The sequence below is a fragment of the Aplysia californica genome, unplaced genomic scaffold (genome assembly GCF_000002075.1).
Source record: "Aplysia californica isolate F4 #8 unplaced genomic scaffold, AplCal3.0 scaffold00260, whole genome shotgun sequence".
NCBI lineage: Eukaryota > Metazoa > Mollusca > Gastropoda > Aplysiida > Aplysiidae > Aplysia > Aplysia californica.
Genome location: NW_004797530.1, coordinates 339818 through 358390, shown reverse-complemented (window position 1 = coordinate 358390; position 18573 = coordinate 339818). Strand labels below are relative to the sequence as shown.

Genomic DNA, 18573 nt, shown 5'->3' with positions numbered 1-18573 from the left:
TTAGATTGACTTAAGTCAAAAACAAATCTTACTGTTTATGGCCGAGGGAGGCAAGGGAGTTGCCTAAAATATGCCACAGAATTCACAGGCCTCCTTCTTTGTTAAAGGCCTTTCAGCCTAGTGAACTAACTACAGACGGCACTACATTTTCAGTCATTTTCTCATGACATGACAGCATCCCAGAGCATTGCTGTGGCAGCCGTTACCGCCCGTGGCCCGTAAGTGTTTTCGCGCCCCGCGATACCCGAAACCGAAACAATGCACTGTTGTTATGGGGTGACACGTGACACCTCTCTGTTACTGTGAACCTTCTCTGATCTATATCTATGTCAAGGAGCTTAGAACTAATCTCCTTGATCTATGTCAAAAATATTGAAAAAAACCAGGGGCATCTGCTGAGGTATCTTCCAAATCTGGGTCCTGTTCCTGCTTTCTCCTCTTCCTCCTCCTCCATTCCATCCGGTGTACATCTAGATCTAAAGCCCTGCTGTGCCTCTTCAATACTGCAATAGGCCTAGACAGCTAGATTTCTATTTGGAACATATTTTACACATCCCTTGGCCTCTGCACACTCTTTGGCCTTGGCCTTTGCAGCATTCCTTGACCAAGGCCACCCTTTTTTCCTTGTTATTTTTTTCACCTCACAAAGTGTAATATTACGCTGGTTCAAGACAACCCCCCCTTTCTCACATTTCTTACAGGAGCCAAAGACCCCCCCCCCCCCTTTCCACCTTCCACTTCCAGGTGTAAGATTATAATTTTGAACAGCCCCTAGGCTAGTATGCCTATTATTATTGTAAACTCTCTTTGGTCCTTAGGTGATTCTGAGAAAGCCTAGTCCTTAGGCCTAGATCTAAATAAATGGCAAATGGTTGCCAGGGCCGGTCAAGTATTTCCTTTTCCTTCCGGCCACTTCCGGCTATTGGTAAGATGGCGACCTCCTGTTAAACGTGAACGTTGTGTTGTGTGCGTATTTGATTTGTGATTGAAATGACTTTGTTGACGTTGTGTGTACTTTTTTTATTTTTCCCTCGTCAACTGATCATTATTACAATTATAAGCTAATCTTGACGTAGATCTATATCTAGATATAGATCTACGTAATGAATTGTGCGCTGGTCAATGGAATCAAAAGTTGCCGTTCTACACTTGACTACAGACTACAGTCAACAACTTTTTGGTAGTAAACAATCGAGATGACACAGCTAATAATAATTTATGCAGGCATTTCAGGCACTACTTGTGACTTCTCTTTATACATTAGGCCTACTTGCTCAGTGCCTGTAATTATCGGCGCTTTTTCGGTAGTTCCCACCCCGCAATTGTTATTCACCGGTTTTGGCCTCAAGGAGAGGGGGGTTTCAGGGGGGCTTGCCCCCCTGTCCTAATAAAAATGTGGTGGGGGGTTTCAGGGGGGCATGCCCCCCTGAATTTTACCATAATTTGATGTTTTGCAGTTGTTAGGTTTGATATCTTAGCTCGCATCAAACGTATAGATCTCGATGTAGGTCAGGCTCAAAATATAAGGGGGGTGGGAACTACCGAAAAAGCACCTAATTATCTACACAAAACCTCGTGTTTGCTCGGATTCAACGAGATTTTAGATCAGGCCCGGCGAACATGCGATGAAATGTAGGACGCAAACTATTTTTAGGTAAGGCGGCCATTTAGTGTGAAGTCAGACTGGACCACCCCTCTGATCATGTGACTACTATATTATATATATGTAAATGTAGCCAACGGGATGGCACGGCGCTCAGGTGCAATGTTTTTCCAGGGATACGGCACGGATATGTGATATGTGGCGTCGGTGGCCTAGTGGTTAGGCTCTCGGACTCGCAACCGTAAGGTCGTGGGTTCGAATCCCGTCAAGGGCCCGACGTTGTGTCCTTGGGAAAGGCACTTTACACGGATTTTCCTCACTTCACCCAGGTGGGAATGGGTACCCGGCTATAGACAGCGAAAGATCTTGTCAGTTTGTTAGTGTTTGAGCGCTTAATCGGCTGCTCGCACTGTATGCTTCCCGGGAAGCTGAGAATGTTTCGGAGTGTTTTATGGTCTGCTGGGGTAATAATATAGTGTAAAGCGCATAGAGCCTGCTGTTGAGCGGCGATATGCGCTATACAAATGCTATCTATTATTATTTCTATTTATATGATGCGGTGCTCCGATGATGAAGTCTCTTTTATACGGTAGATCTAGATCTAGAGGAAACGTTCAAAGAATGAATTCAATAGATGCAGTGAACCGGAAAATTAGGAAGCTCAAACCCGTCAATGTCTCAATGTCAATGAAGGAAATTGTTGACATTCGTACACGGTGTCAATACTGGATTTCCGAAATGTTATTAACCCTAGAAGCGCTCAGCATTTCACTGGAAGTAACCCGCCAAAAATGCCCCGCCGCCACGACCGATCAGTTGTAAACATGGGGGTTTGGCGGGGGGGAATCAGCTGAGATACCCGCTGCTACTGAAAAATTACCATTTACGGCTCAACAGAGATGATAAAAAGCATATAAAAGCATATATTTTCTTCAAGCTGATAGAGCATTAACAAATGATCAACGATCAAATAAAATACAAACAAAGCCCAGAACGCGATAGACTCAACAATTAATAAATCAGCACGGCGAAACAAGTGATAACACATAGCGTGTAGTCGATCAGCGGGACCGCGTCACTTTATCGATCGATATATCGGCCAAGAGACGCTCTACGAGGTCAAGATAACTTGCAAAGTTATTGGTCACTATTTATAACTTTGACCAGTAATTGACTACATCATTTTCCATATATACTGGAATTTTCCATTGAAAAATGTCAGCGTCTATGCCCTTTATATAGGGCCTGCGCGCTTCCCGGTCAAAGTAGGTCAGCCCTATATATAGGGCGTGCGCGCTTCGCGGGTAGCCCGGCTCATGCCCTTTATTATAGGGCCTGCGCACTTTCAGGGTTAACATACCGGAAACACGTCATTCTATGCGGTACCTCGACGGCCTTCTTAAAATAGTCTGTGGGTATCCCATATGACATCCCAGATGACATCACATATTACTAAAATTAGCAGCCAATCAGAAAGATGCGTCTTCTACGTTTAACGGCATGTGCCCGGCGACCTCGTTGAATCCGAGTTCCACTGTACTTATAAGAATCTAGACCCCTTCTGTTTACATGGCGGCCATGATGTATTTTACAGGAAATAGTTGCCAGGTGGAAAATAATTATGCAGGAACAAAATCGCAAAGAAAAACGCGAAAGTAATAGAATAAAAATTTGTTAACTCTACTGGGTTTTTAAAAACGTTTCTTCTGGAAAATGTTGTTTGTTTAAACTTACTCCTCTATGGCACAGGGTACTACACAGAGAGGTGCTACAGCACAGACTGAAGAATTGTTTCCCTGTTTTCCCCCGAAATCTTACTTACTTACTTACTACCCATTACGCCATCTGGCGTTTAGGGCAGCAACAAAGGATCTCCAGCTCTGTCTGTTTTGGGCCATATCTCCCCAAATCTTCTGGTACAAAAATTCGGCCAGGTGGGATGAAGGTGTCTCATGGACACCGCACATTATTTAAATCTCTGTGCTTACAGTTTTCCAATACACCTCTTACGGCTGTCTAAATGGCCCCATGGGGCCGGTTACCGTGTATGTTAGACTCTGAGTTGTCGGTTACCGTGTATGTAGACACTGCCATTGGGCAATGAGAGTGCAGTCTTTTGACTTTTGACACAGTTACACAGTCCTAGTAGGTAATTCAAGTTCTAACCCAGGTTTTTAAAAAACGAGCTGTTCTAGATCTAAGAACGAAATGTCAAGAGCAGAACGCATCTGATATCTACCGGTACTCACAATTGTAGCCTAATTTTAAGAAGGCTATTTGATTTTTAAGAACAAATTAAGGTTATGGCAACGGTAATCAGTTGTTGGCCTACATGAGGAACAAGCGCCAAGCACTCATGGGTCATTTCCCAACCGCATGCGGTAAGCTACATAGGTGATTTTATCGGCCTGTGAGAGGTCAGGGGGAAGTCCTCTCTTCATGCCCACACCAAGGTGGGGGTGAGAATTATAACGGGTCTTGAGCTATTCTCACCTTGGTGGCCATAGATAAAAACCCATTTTTGGACGCGAGTCCAAATAGATACAAAAATTATTATTATTGTAGGGGGGCGTGCCCCCCTAAAACCCCCCACTGTTGTTATCAGTGCGCATTAATGTAAACACTGTGCGACCACCCAAGTTGAATCTGGCCAAAATTTTTACTACAGTTCAAATTCTAGAAGTCTATCATGATGTGGCCCTGATAAAAAAAGTCTCTTGTCTTTTCATAGAATGGAGGGATTGTTTTTTTGTGATTTGATCTAGATAACAATCTCTACATTTTAGAGGACCTTCTCAAGTAGGGTCTCTACTTGTGACAGGATAATATTCTAACACTGTTGAACCAAGTGTAATTGCATGATGTAAAATGCTAATTTCTTACTTTAGTTTTAGTAGAGTTTTGGCACTTGCAACCAAATAGGCCTACAAGCTCTGAAATTTTCCTTTTGACCCGAGAGCTTATGGAAGGCTACAGCTTGAAATTTAATACTCCAAAAAAGCCTTGCCACTTAAGTCAACTTGTGCATGTTTTTGGTAGAAAGTCATATTTTGTAAATTTGAAAGAAATAGAATGTGAATATTTTCTTCGATGTAGATCTGGTTCTGAACTAAATGTAACTTCCAACCTGTGTCATTGTCTTTATATCAGGTCCTGAAAATTTCTTGCAGCTCTTAACGGAAAAAAATAATGGCACCCACTCAAAAGAAGCCGGTGGAAGTTGTTGTCTTTGACAACCCAGAGAAGAAAAGGAAACAGAGATCGGGGGATGTCCCTCCACAAGTATGTATTGGATCTGTCTTTTGAAAATGTTATGGACTGCATGGTTGTAACTCACTGTTTGTGGAAAGATTATGTACCACATGTTTGTTGTGTCTCAATGTAAAATTGTAGTATGGTTTTCCCTATTCTATTATCTATATCAATCTGTTTCAGACCGGTATCGTTCAAACAGGATCAATGAAAGAAATCTCATAAAACCTTTACTTAATTATAAATAAAAGACATTCTTGTTCTTGATGAGTGCGAACCCTGTATTTTGTAACCAGTGATAAAATGTGTTTGACTTTCCTTATAACTTGTACTTTGTTTACTTTCAATTCAGACTTTCTTTGGGCTGTCTGTCTCAATCTCTGTCTCTCTCTCTCTGTCTGTCTCTCTCTCTGTCTCTGTCTCTGTCTCTGTCTCTCTCTCTCTCTCTCTCTCTCTCTCTCTCTCTCTCTCTCTCTCTCTCTCTCTCTCTCTCTCTCTCTCTCTCTCTCTGTCTGTATCTCTTTTTATTTTTTTGTTTTTTTCATGGCAAACTTTTGTTTCTTCAGGGTATGGGAAGGAAGGCTACAGATAAGTACCATAAGGATGGGCCTTCTGCTTCCCGTGAGCCAAAGGTGCGAGTGTTCGATCAGAGGAGTGCGAAGCATGAAATCCGCAAGCTGGGGATCTATGGCTTCGACAAGAAAAAGAAGGATGATGCTATGGTGGACTTGTTAGTAGAGTTGGGAGCAAAGGTAAATGGAAGTTACTTTTTAGATTGGGCTCTTTCGGAAGGGGGTGGGGAGATTAGTAAGCTGCACCACCCTACAAGACGCACATAGGTTAGTTTGGAAACTGGACTTTGGACCTAACGATTCAAGAAAGAAAAGGAAGATGAAGGGAGGAAAGATTTGATCATGTTCTTCAAACCATGGATGTCCATCCATGTTGTTTTACTATTGGAGAAGTTGGTGTACAATATTTTTTTTTATTGCTACTATTGTGAATAGGGAAGATGTTCGGTGAGTTTTTATGCATGCCACTGTACGCTTAGTGTTTCTTTTTAATTGTAAATTTTCTTACATAGGTGTGAGAAAATATGAATTTGTCAGGTAATTTTAAAAATAAATACTTTTGTGTACAGAATAGTTCTCATGGAGCAAAACCCATCTAAAAGCTAGACGGATTTGAAAAAAGAGGGAGGCTGGATTCCACAGATCTGCGCTCAGGAGTTGTTCAGTTGCATGTTGTGTATTCAGAACCTTAAAATACATTGTTATCATCGTCATTGCCTTTTTTTTTTTTTAGCCTGGATCAGGATATAGGCCACGAACAAACACTTTGCACTTTTCCCTATCCTGGGCGAGTCGCTTGATGTCACTCCATGTCTTCCCACTTTTTTGTACATCCATTTCTGTGGCTCTTCTCCAGGTTCCACGAGGTCTTCCCCTTGATCTTTTACCCTGTGGGTTCCAATCTAGCTCTTTCCTTGTTATGCAGCTACTTGACTTCCTGAAAGTGTATCCAATCCATTGCCAACGCCTTCTTCCCAACTGTTCTCTGACTGGGCTGTGTCTCGTTCTTCTTAATACTTCCTTGTTGGTGATCCTGTCTGTCCATCTGATCCTCAGTAGCTTCCTCAGACACTTGTTCAAGAAAACCTGGATCCTCTTAATGTTTCGGAGATGCGTTCTATGTTTCACATTCCATACAACAGGACTGACTTCACATTTGAGTTGAAAATCCTCAGCTTTGTTCGTAGTGAGATATCCCTGGTCCTCCAAATCCTGTTCAAAGAAATAAATGCAGTCTATGCCTTTCCAATACAGGACTTTATTTTAGCGCCTGTTCCTCCCTCTCTGTCAATTATACTCCCAAGATAGCAGACGGATTCGACGTCTTCTAGTGCATTTCCCTCTTCTGTGATCTGCTCCTTTTGTAGTGCATCTCCCCTTAGGACTTATGACTTTCCGGGGTGGATCCTCAGTCCAACAGATTCTGATAAGCTGTTTAAGATTGTGGTCTTTGCTTGCATCTGTTCCTGGGTGTGTGACAGAAACGCCAAGTCATCTGCAAAATCCAGATAGTCCAACTGTGTCCATGGGGTCCACTGTATTCCATTTCTGTGTCCTCTGGTGGTTTCCTTCATCAGCCAGTCGATTGCCAAGATAAAGAGGAAAGGTGATAGTAAACATCCCTGTCTCACACCGGTCTTGATGTCAAAGCTGTCAGTGAGCTGGCCATCATGTATAACCCTGTAACTTGTCCCATTCGTACATGCTCCTGATGAGGTTAACCAACTTCTGTGGGATTCCGTAATGTCTCGGTATCTTCCACAGTGTTGCTTGGTCTATACTGTCAAAAGCCTTCTCATAGTCAAGAAAGTTGATGATCAACTGGGAGTTCCACTCCACGGACTGTTCCAAAATGATCCTCAGCGTGGCAATCTGGTCCGTGGTTGACCGATTTTTCAGAAAACCAGCCTGTTCATCCCGAAGTCTTGAATCCGTTGCATACTTATTTCTCTCCAGAATGACTCAGTTGAAGACCTTACCTGGTATTGAGAGAAGAGTGATTCCTTGGTAGCTGCTGCAGTTGCTGAGATCCCCCTTTTTAAGAAGTTTCACAAGGTGTCCTTCATTCCCATCCTTTGAGAACTTGCTCTCATTCCAGATCTTGGTAAACAACGGGAGAAGGAGGTCTACCGTCACATTGGCATCTGCTATTAGAGTCTCAGGTGGAATCTGATCCGGACCTGCCACTTACCATTGTTCAGGTTCTCAAAGGCATCCATAATCTCTTATTTTGATGGAGCATCACAGAAGATTGGTAACTCATTTCTTGCTGGCAGGATGTTTGTCGGGTTACTTGGTGGTGATCTGTTCAGGAGACTGTTGAAATGCTCTACCCATCGTCTTTACTGAGCTTCCTTTCCCAAAATGGTTTTTTCTTTTGGTCCTTTACTGTTACTTCTGGTTTCCCATATTTTCAAGAAAGAGTCAGTCTGGTAAAGGATTCGCATGTTCCCTCCTGCTGCTGCCTCCTCTGCCCGCTCTGCCAGTGCAGCCAGCCTGTTTGTGAATTCCTCCTTGTCTTTTCTCAGTGATCTCTTTACATCTTTAGCTGTTGTCCTGTACTGCTCCAGTGCGTCCGTTTTTGATCCCCTTGTTTTACTTGCATTTGTCTCTGCTTTCTATTGTCTTCTAGTGCTAGTCAAGTCCAATGACCGTTGGCTAATCCATTCCTTGTGCTCCAATTTCTTCTCACCAAGTATTTCTTGACATGTTGAAGTAAAGACTTCTTTTACCTTGGTCCAGTGCTTCTCCACCTCCGACCTTGTCCTCCTCATCAAGATCCGCCAAGGGTTGAAATCTGATCCTCAACTGCAGTTGAAACTCCTTTTTCTTGTGTCGATCTCACCGTTCTCATTCATTTGCCTCAAGCCATGTCCCATGATTCCTTCATAACCTTTGTTGTCCTGACCTATCTTGGCATTGGCATTTCCCATTATGATGTTGACATCCTTCCTTGGTAGTTGATTGATGACCCCCTGGAGCCGGTTGTAAAAGCATCCTTGTCTTCACCTGAGGCTTCATTTGTTGGGGTGTAGATCTGAATTGTGTTTTATTACCTGGATCGCTAACAACAACAACATGCTTTTATTCCTTGTAGTGAATGAAGCCATGATGATCCTCTCTGCGCCTGTGGTTCCCATCCTCTAAGTGACTTCTATACGTACTTACTCAAAATAATTCCAACTCCCTCCGCATGGTGCTTTTGTCTTCCCTCCCAGAATACAATATTTGTTTCCTTGAGCTGAGCTGCTTTTGTCTAGACTGTATCCAGTGGGTTTCGCCGACTCTTAGTATGTGCTGCCTGTATCTCTTCTTCTCTTGTGCCACTTGGGAAATTTTTCGTGCTTCATACATGGTGTGAACATTCGACAACGCTATCCAGAGAGACTTATTCGACAGAGAAGGTTTCGGGTCAGAAGAGTCCTGAAGGTTTTGTCGGCTGTCTTTCCTTCATTGTTCCTGTAGATACAGAAGCTCCTCCGTCTCCCAAGATGGAAAAATTATAAGGCGTGTTTGTTCATGTTTCTACTTTCCGTTTTTACTGGGTCGAGTACTTGGACCTCCACAAACTGGCACTTTTCGGGCGACCAGACCTAAGCTCCTTTAGTCACCTCTTACGACACGCAGTATCGCGGCAGGTGTATTCTTTGCTCCCCTATAGTAAAACTATGGGGCCCCCCACCTGCAGGGGAGAGATTGTTGTCACAGAGGGTCTTTTTTCTCTTGTTGCGTATTCAGAATAGGAATTTTTTTTAGTTTGTTTGTCTGGGGGGTTTTTTGGGGGGAGGGGGGGGGGTTCCATAGTTATCTCAGTATATATCACACAAAACTACTATGTGGAGGAATTTGGTTGAAATTCCCAATGGGACATACTTGGGCTTAGAATAGTGGAAGAAGTTTTCATGGCTCTGTCCACTTTTCTGAATGCAATAAGAGATGTGTGTTAAGCCAGTGGTTTTGTCTGTATGGCCCTACAGCGTTGAAGGGATGTTGAACTTATACCCAGAGCTTCTAATCTTCCGTATTTTTACGGAAATCCGTACTTCCTGACAGTTCTATACTTGCTCCCCCATCATTATCAACACCATCCGTTAAAAAGTGCGATAGCGTAGGGCTACCGAGATTCTGGGGCAGAGGATCAGTACTCGCAATCATATCGTCTTGTACCTGTATAAATAGGGGCCTAAGTTACACATAAATTTACGGTAATTCTGTCGGCAATAGGTTAATGTTATAGGAACCTGTCTGATGAGGGAGTATGAGGAAATCTGTGAACTGCCCTGGGAAAGACCCGGGAAAATATATTAAGTTCTCGAATATTTGAAAACCAAATCAGATAGGTCAGTAAAATCATTTTGCCGGTCACGATTGTGATGTTCATTTGGCTTTTCTCGGTCAGAGAGTACATTTCACGCAAACAGGTGGCTATGGCGGCAGGCGGAAGTGTATGTGACACTCACTGAAACAGATTCGATCGGGATAATCAAGATCTACTTTCACTTTCATTACCACCCAGAAATTCGGTATTCGGGGGGATTATTGATTTTTAAAAAATTCACTCGGGTGTGCTGAAGGCAACTTAATAACAGGGTTTAGAATTTTGATTAGAGCTCTCTGCAAGGCGCGCAATGGTGCAGGCTTTGTGTGGAATCAGGATCCTCCATACCTTGTAAGCCTTGTTATAATATTGAACTAAAGTGTTTGTGTTTTATTGGATGGGTGATAGTGACAGTAAATTATTACCATATTTTAGCTTTCTGTTCAAGATTGGCAGATTTTCAGTGTCACTGCACACTGATCTTGCCCTCCCTCTGTTCTTACAACTATCACACTGATAGGTCTGCTTGAGCTATTCAAGTTATTACTCTACTTTTGAGTTTAAGCAATAATCTTGACGAAAAAGAAACAGGTGTTATGGATTGTTGGTATTCTCTTCAAACAGGCTCCCAAATGCCAATTTTAACCCTCTAAATTACCCCCCCAGGGCAGTGCCACTGACTGTAGTGTCTGTAGGCCATTCCCAAAGGGGGGACATTTCTCGTTAAAGCACAGTAGAATTGTAAATGGGCTGATTCATCATGTCACGCTCATAACTGTGCCTGATCTACGACAGGGAACTGCTGCTTTTTCTTTCCTAATCCTTACTATTGTCATTTTCCTCTACTTCTTTTGTATGTTTGTCACACTCTTGTGACCCGCTATTTCCGGGGTGCCTTGATAGTCGAAGTCTGATTCCCTGTAAAGACTTCTCTGTTAACACCCACCCCTTGGCGCTCATATGACCTTATGCAGTTGCAGGCACAGTAAAACCCTCTACTAAAAAAACCACAAAAAATAACCTTCTGAAGGCACTGAATTTCAATTTCCTCGGGGGCTTCACACACTGAAAGCCCACGGGACGCTGTCCCTGGACCCTGCTGGCGGCCACCAGACACCCGGCAGAATTTTCCGTACTTTTCATCTTCAGCTGTTGGATATCACGCAAACACATTATGATTGGATGAGGGGGGATGTTTAGCTTTGTGGAAAACTGTTGAGGTTATACATTGGATTCTCCATAACACTTTACGAGTGATGTGTTTTCTATTTTCAGCGGCCTAAGGGGAAACGCTACCACATACAAGAGTATCAGAAAATATTGAAGCAGAAAAAGGAGGAAGAGAAAGAAAGGGAGGAGATGGTAAAGAATTTTTATGTTGTTGTTGTTTTCAAATCCCTTTAGCTGCGAGCATTTCGCTCTTGGCAGCGCAATGCCTCCCTTAAGAATTTTTATGTTATGTGGGTGTCAGTGCTTTTTTTTAAAACTGAAAAATAATGAATGTGAGTGTTTTTATGCCCCCACTGAAACAATTTAGGAGATAGACTTAGGCCCTGCCTGTTAGGGCCAACCTGGGCTGAGAGGGATACAACATCCCAGCAGAAAGGCTGAAATACTGGACAAAAATTGTTCCCTCTTGGGAATGGAATTTGCGTGCGATGGCAAAATGTCATAAATGCTACACCACAGACACTAGTTCAGTGCTAGCTTCTGAAAAACAATAGAGGAACAACTTGAAAGAGACACATTTTGTTCTTTGTTCCCTTATGTCCCCTCCAGAGAATTTTTGAACTCCTGGCAGTAAGTGGGCATGCTGTTGGAAAGAGTGGGTGGAGGACAGTGTGCTTTTGTTAAAGTACATACAGTCGGGGTTGTGTTAGACAGCCACCCATTGTCTAGGAAAAAAGTCGCTGTCTCACACAGTGCCATTGAAATGGGTTTTTTTGGGTTGGGGGGATGCTTGAAAGTGGCCATTTGTACTGGTGATCGTCTCATGCAAGTGGCCATTAGAAAAGGTTCGACAGTACTTTACTTTGCAATTTGTGAATTGAAGATGATTTCGTTGTTCCTGGTTCTCAAATGACTTATTGTATTTGTTAGAATTCAGTTTGAGTTCTGTTGTCAGGCTTTAATGTTGTATAGTCAAGCAGTTGGGATGATAGTAGGTCTACAAAGCTTGTCAATGGGGTTTTTTTTGGGGTGGTATTTTGAAAACTTTCTTGCTGGGCTTGTTGGTGGCGGTATAAGGGATGGCTTAATTTCGAAGCAATAATACGGTCTCATGTTCAGAAAGTGGAAGGTAAAAGGTACTTTCCAGAGGAGAATAATTGTAGAACACGTTATTTATCTTTTTCTTTGTCTTTCAGGAGCGCAGGGCAGGCATCAAAAAGAAAAAAGAAAAGGTCAAGAGGTATGTGTTGGTACATGTACTGGTTACTGGGGCTTTTCGTATGTTTATTGCATCTATGAGTTTAGCTGTATGTGTTGTTACATTGGCACTCAAGTTTTGTTCACATGAGACTTGTTACTTTTGAAATGATGGATAGATGGATAGATATACTTCTAACAGATCTGGGGCAAAATGAAGCGTGCATTTTGGAGAAGTGAACATTTATATAGATGTGCAAATTTTCACCTCAAATTCATTACGTGGTAACATATCCTCTTGGCTAAAATAACTATGTAATTGATTAGTTATGCACATAATCAATTTGAGTTATTTGCATATATACTTTCAGTTATAAGTTAAAAAACAATTTTTTAAAAGAAACTGGGCTTGATATTATTTATTAACCTGTTGGTTTCCCACTCTCTGAGCGGTTACAGGTTACAATTTGGTTAAATAATTATGCGCATATTCAAATGAGTGCATAATTAGTCACTTTTAAAACCTTATTTGTCACATTCTTAAATTCGTCTCTTTGCAAACACAGATTAGTATACGTCCATATGTAACAAAATGAACATATATATTATTAAGCCATATATTGGTGTATGTTTCTATAATTATGCATTTAAAATGATTTATTTGCATATAATTAACAAGGTATTGAGAATACAACTTTAATTCTTCCATTTTCTGTTTTGTTGCCCCAAATAACAAACTCACCAATTTTCAGCTCGTTCAATTCATAAATGTGAAAGTTATATAGTGTAATGTTGGTTTTCAATATTCTGGTGTTGTTTGCCTTTCTTTAATCCTAGGAATTTTCTCCGAAATACCCGCAATTTCCGACACCTACACAGCCATAACTTTTATTTATGGATTGATTTTGAAAAATGAAAAAGTAAAAAGCATTTTACTTCTGGATTATTGATCTTTTTACCTGTGTTGTTTATAGGCTAGTAGTTCCTATCTTTAAGGGGATGGAGGTATGGTCAACACCCAAATGTAAATTTATTGGTTAAATGCTTGTTTTTCTTCATCAAAGTGTGTATCTGTGTTCAAGAAAAGGTCATGAAGCAAAAAATTCAAGGTCCCAGCCTTTTTAACGCTCTTGTCTCATAAAAAATAAACTACAGACTCAGTACTTTTTACCCAAAGTTTATTTTGAGTGAATCATCAAAACTACTCAAAAATAAAATAACACTAGACTCTAGAGATTTCTATTGCTAGATCTACACACATTTGTTCACTGCGCGCAACCGGAGAGGCTAGGGAAGCCATCAAAACAAAACAAATCCCACTACCGTTCCTAGACTCTATAACTTTGATCAAAGGCAACGGAGATCTGTAGATCTAATCTATACTTTGAATACCCCAGCCATATAATCATGGAAAGTACTGAGGCTATTGTAGTCTCAATAGTTTAGATTTAGATCTGGATTAGCTCAAAACGGCTTTATCGAAGATAAAGACATTAACGAAACCAATCACGATCTGGTGGTAGAAAGAAGAGAGAAGACGAATAAGAAAGAGCATGCGTTTGGTAGGCCTTGTCGGGCCGAAATACCACAATAAATTGTAAATGGAGATGATAATAATTATTCAGCTTGTAAACAAGATTTATTAGCGTTGAAATCGGCAACACGATAGAAAAATCTTTGAAATGCAGCGAAATCGTTCATGTTCTGTCTAGCGGCATGCAGTGTAAACAATGGCACGCGAAGGGAATACCCTTCGTTGCTGCCGGCTCGGCGAATGAAAATTCACGGTAACTGGTATTTGGAATGGGGTCTTCAAACATACCTAAATGGGTCCCGGGAGTAGTTCCGTACAAAAACGAAAGTGCAATTATCGAATAATTCTTATCACGGCCTTTCCAACGATACCAAATTGATTACCTTGCAGCCACGGAAAGCGTTGTTGTCAAGCGGTAGAGTTTAATATTTCCTGATGTTATGTTTGAATTTTTTTCCCTCCCTCTACCGCTTTCAAGTACATTTTTATGTATGTTAGAGGTCTCTTTAGGCCTTGGGACCTTCACAAAGGGATTCTTAACAAAGGCAGTTCATGTGACTTGCCATGTGAACACCGACACAAATGAAACTAATGCTGTTGTTGTTGAAGAACTTGAGGTTAGATGTGTGTTTGGACGTGTGAGTGTGTGAAAAGCGTGTGGTCCAGACGGTGTGCAACCCAAAATTCTTAAAATGTGTTCAGCACAACTTATTTCTATTTACACCTATATTATCAACCAGTCGATGTTAACACATGCTGTTCCCTATATTTGGATATGTTCTGAAATCGTCCCCCTTCCAAAGAAAGAAAAAATTACTGAAATGAATGACCTACGGCCAATAGCCTTAACATCTGTAGTTATAAAATGTCTTATCTAGAAAAAATTGTGCTAAAAAGATTACGAACATACATAGAACTCATTCAGGACCCTCTACAATTTGCATATCGTCACGGGAGAAATGTGGAAGACGCCATTCTACTATTTCTTAACAACATATATAGACACTTAGACAAGCCAAAAGCATACTGTAGGATCCTGTTTGTTGATTTTTCATCAGCCTTTAGTACTATCCAGCCAGCTATCCTTTTAAAGAAATTAGAAGACATAGGTGTTAACGTCAATTTAATATCATGGATAGGCAATTTTCTTACCAACTGAACCCAGTATCTAAAATTAAAACATTCTTCATCGACATACATCACCACAAATACAGGGGCCCCTCAAGGATGTGTTTTGTCACCAATTTTATTCACACTATACATGAACGATTGCCAAATAAACAACAGTAACATCAAGTTGATAAAATTTGCAGATGATTCAACCATCATTGGGCAAATTCAGGCTTACCATAACGAAACCAATTACTGGAATTTTGTACTTAACTTTTCTGAATGGTGTGAAAATCATAAGCTGCTTTTAAATGTGAAAAACCCCCAAAGAACTTGTTGTTTATTTTAGAATAAAGAAAGTGCCCCTGCAGCTACTGGAAATTAAATGTGAAAACATCGATCAAGTGTCAGACTGTCCACACTCCTCTCCTGCATAAAAAAGTGAACAAAAAACTATCTTTTCTAAGGAAGCTGAAGTATTTTAAAGTTGATAAAACGTTGATGTCCATATTCAACCATTCTACCATAGAAAGTATGATCAATTTTTGTGTAACAGCAGGGGCCAAGACAACAAGATAAAGAAAAATTTAATCGATTAATGCGGAAAGCATGTAAAATTTCATCTGCATTCCTCTACTTGGATGAATTGTACATAACAGCTTGCACTAAAAAAATTAATTCCATCTTTTTAGTCAACAAATATCCCTTGTTCCCTCAAATACAAACATAAGTCAGAGTAAAAGACCTAGGCTTCTGATCTGTAACAGAAAGATATAGAAGGTCATTTTTACCATCATCTATCAAAATGCTTCCATCTTTACCATCTTGTATATAAGTATGTGTATATCTTAAGATTATTATTGTTTATATTGCTGCTCATTTATATTATGCATGTGATTGTAAGCCTACGTGTGCGTGCATGTGTGTGTGCGTGTGTGTGTGTGTGTGTGCGTGTGTGTGTGTACACATGGTGAAACACCAAACCAATGTGCCAGAATCTGGACAATAAAGATGTATCTTATCTTATCTCTTATCTTATATTTTTTCTGTAAGAATGTCCAAATATTCTAATTTCCAAATTTTTTCGCAAATACCCGATTTTCTAGGGGATCGAGTATCGCGGATTCCCTTAAAAAAGCTGTGGTATTGCTAGAAATAAATGGTTTGAGGGAATGCTAGTTACAAGTTCTACGTTCTTCTATTCCTTCTTTGTTTCTCTATTGTCACCCATCTGACCTTTTTCCAATGCACTCGTTGATGTCAGGATGCTTCCCTTTCACTCTGATAAATATTTCTCAGACTGCTATGTGCGCAAAGTAACTATTATACCCACTCGGGTCTCTTTCTCCATAGGAAAAGAGACAAAGACGATCTTCTCAACTTTGTGGATGGGCAGGCTGGCTTCTTCAAGGATGGGGTGCAGTTTGTCAAATCCCTGAGAAAGTGAGGATTTCCCCGCCGGCTTCCTGCAGACCTCCCGAGAGAGGGGTCACTTGTCTGCCCCGAGCTGCGCCATGGCTACACCAGCCCTCCGCTTTCATGCGGGTCTGAACAAATTTAATTGGTCGGAGAACAGTTTCGCTCTCACACACTTTACGTGCTCGCTCTCCCAAAAGCCGTTTTTTTTTTTCAATTTGACCTGTTGATTAATTTTGTTTTGTTAGGTGTGTCTTTGAATGGAGGACAGACTAATGAAACATTCACAGGGTCTGCGGGTAAAAATTTTCCCCATGTTAACCCAGTTTGACCATGCATTTTTTTCCTCCATTTTGAAATCTTCATTTTCCCTCAACGTTTCAAGCAACCGCTTTTATAAATGGATTTCAAAAAAATATTTTTACTTTTTTGGGTCATGTTTTTTAAATATTTTCTACATTTGTTTCAAATGTTTATTTTTTCGACTTTAAATTTCATCTTCTACTTTATTTTTCATCTGAATGGCTTCATTTTTTTAACACAATTTATATCCATAGGAAAACTTTACTGAAATAGAGCCCTTTTTGAAGATAATAAGAAAATAAAATTACGACCAGTGTTTTTGTTGGGAATTTGGAATTATTTTGGGTGCTATTTGTCCATAGTACATATTTGCAGAGTCCATAATTATACTTTATCACTAAAAATGAAAGCCAATGGACGAAAACTAAGAGAAGATAGCTTTTGAAATTTGATAAAATTATCCAATATGGCGGATGTTTGCTTGGCTACTATGGGATTAGAATAATAAATAATTACTTGAATTTATTCTTTGATGCCTGACTAATATAGTTATATCATCGTTGCTATATTTAGTTAAGGGATATATGGATTTTAGAAATTTCATCAGTAGATGGCCTTAAATTTGTCAGACCCCTGGTGCCCAAGAGAGGTGCTGTGAACTGTTGTGAATGCCACCAGCTTGTGTTTTGCGCGCTCATATGACGTATACTGTTGCGAGCGCGGTAGAACACTTACTAAACTTAACCAACCAAAGAGAGCTTTGGACCATTGCGATGACGTAAGCTACAGTTGCAAATATCAGTGGGGCAAGGGACACCTGCACAAAGTGTTCCTATGCAAGACCCATGTGCCATTTTTTACAACTAGCTAATGAGTTTCTTATGTTTTATATATTTTGAATTTATTTTGCCTTTTGCGTCAAAACACAATAGCATAACATCAGTTGTCTCGGAATAGTAATAGATATTTTAACGTAGTATTTGAATTCATATGGTCAAGTGATGAAGAAACACCTGCTAAAGTATCTTGCTTTCAAAACTGTTCCACCGTTATGTGAAGTTCTCAAAATTTATTGTATTTTTTAAATGTAGGGTGTCTTGCACATGCCCAGGGGTATATAAGGGATGCCATCTGTTTTGTAAAACACGGCGAGCTTAATTTGTTGCTGGCATCCATCTAGTTTTATTCCGTTTGTGGGTTTAGTCAGTTTGTTTTATTTTATTTATATTCATTGAAGAGTGGTAGGTTATTCAACTGCTAGATCAACAAAGATGTGCTTGGTTTTTCTGAATACATTAGTTTGTTGACACGAGTAATGTTCTTATCTTCCTCTGCGCCATCGCGTCTTGAGGTGGGCATCCCTCTTTCCTGTTCTGTGGTGGAACTTTGTTTTTTAATTCTGAAATCTGGGCAGTCCCTTGATATGATGAATGTGGTTATTGTAAGCCGACTCTGAGAGGAGAGGGGAAAAAAAGTTACTGGTACCATCTATTCCCCGGTGAACTCTGATGGCTGTTGGGCAACCAGTTCTATGGTTGTGGTTGGTCTCCTGGTAGTGGTGTGTTGCGTCGTGTTCTTCTTCGGCAGTTGCTTGCCCAGTGACCTGGTTCTCCGGAGCAACAAGCCACTAGGCTCCCGGGATCGTCACAAGTACGTCCAACATTTCTGGTTTTGTCTTTCTTGTGTACTGTGGAATTGGAATCCTGTTATAATGAGAGGGAGGGCACTTGTGCGAAATGCCCGTTATAGTAGGATTCTCACTATAAATATACAGGGATCCAGTAATAAATTCAAGGGAAATAATAAAGTAGGCCAAAGCTATGAGTTTGGTGTTCTGTTTATTTCTTTGTGTTATCTCCCCTGTGATGATTTTGGATGATGATTTTGTTTCAACATGCTTTCAGGACATAAGGGTCTTGAACATATAGCTCTCACTGGCAAAATTGAGGGCAAGCGAGGCAGGGGTAGGCCCAGAACAATATACTTAGGGAACCTAAACAAATGGGTAACAGGGAAAAATCAGGGAAACGTAGCTTTTCTGAGAGCATCCGAGCAAAGGAATGAATGGAAAATCATGATCGCCGATGTCTGTCGCAGA

The 18573-nt window shown here is 40.8% G+C and overlaps 1 protein-coding gene across 3 annotated transcripts; it reads left to right on the top strand.

The window, feature by feature from the left end:
• The first annotated feature begins 910 nt into the window (after positions 1-910).
• Positions 911-18299, top strand: LOC101849775. Of its 3 annotated transcripts, none has more exons than XM_035970374.1 (6): positions 911-925; positions 4754-4885; positions 5422-5607; positions 11021-11107; positions 12112-12155; positions 16110-18299. In XM_035970374.1, exons 2-6 carry the CDS (start codon positions 4793-4795, stop codon positions 16201-16203), a joined length of 504 nt encoding a protein of 167 aa, XP_035826267.1. In that variant the 5' UTR covers positions 911-925; positions 4754-4792; the 3' UTR covers positions 16204-18299. The 3 variants fall into 3 exon arrangements, with proteins under 3 accessions (XP_035826267.1, XP_012939349.1, XP_005100841.1); XM_013083895.2 differs by having other exon boundaries at positions 915-966; XM_005100784.2 differs by having other exon boundaries at positions 916-966; positions 4774-4885.
• Positions 18300-18573: the final 274 nt, after the last annotated feature.

Bases quoted from the DNA above. Each gene is read 5' to 3' on its own strand.
- LOC101849775 (XM_035970374.1), top strand. From the start codon at position 4,793: ATGGCACCCACTCAAAAGAAGCCGGTGGAAGTTGTTGTCTTTGACAAC. The intron at 4,886-5,421 runs GTATGTATTGGA...TTGTTTCTTCAG, and splicing joins CGGGGGATGTCCCTCCACAA to GGTATGGGAAGGAAGGCTAC. The intron at 5,608-11,020 runs GTAAATGGAAGT...TTCTATTTTCAG, and splicing joins TAGTAGAGTTGGGAGCAAAG to CGGCCTAAGGGGAAACGCTA.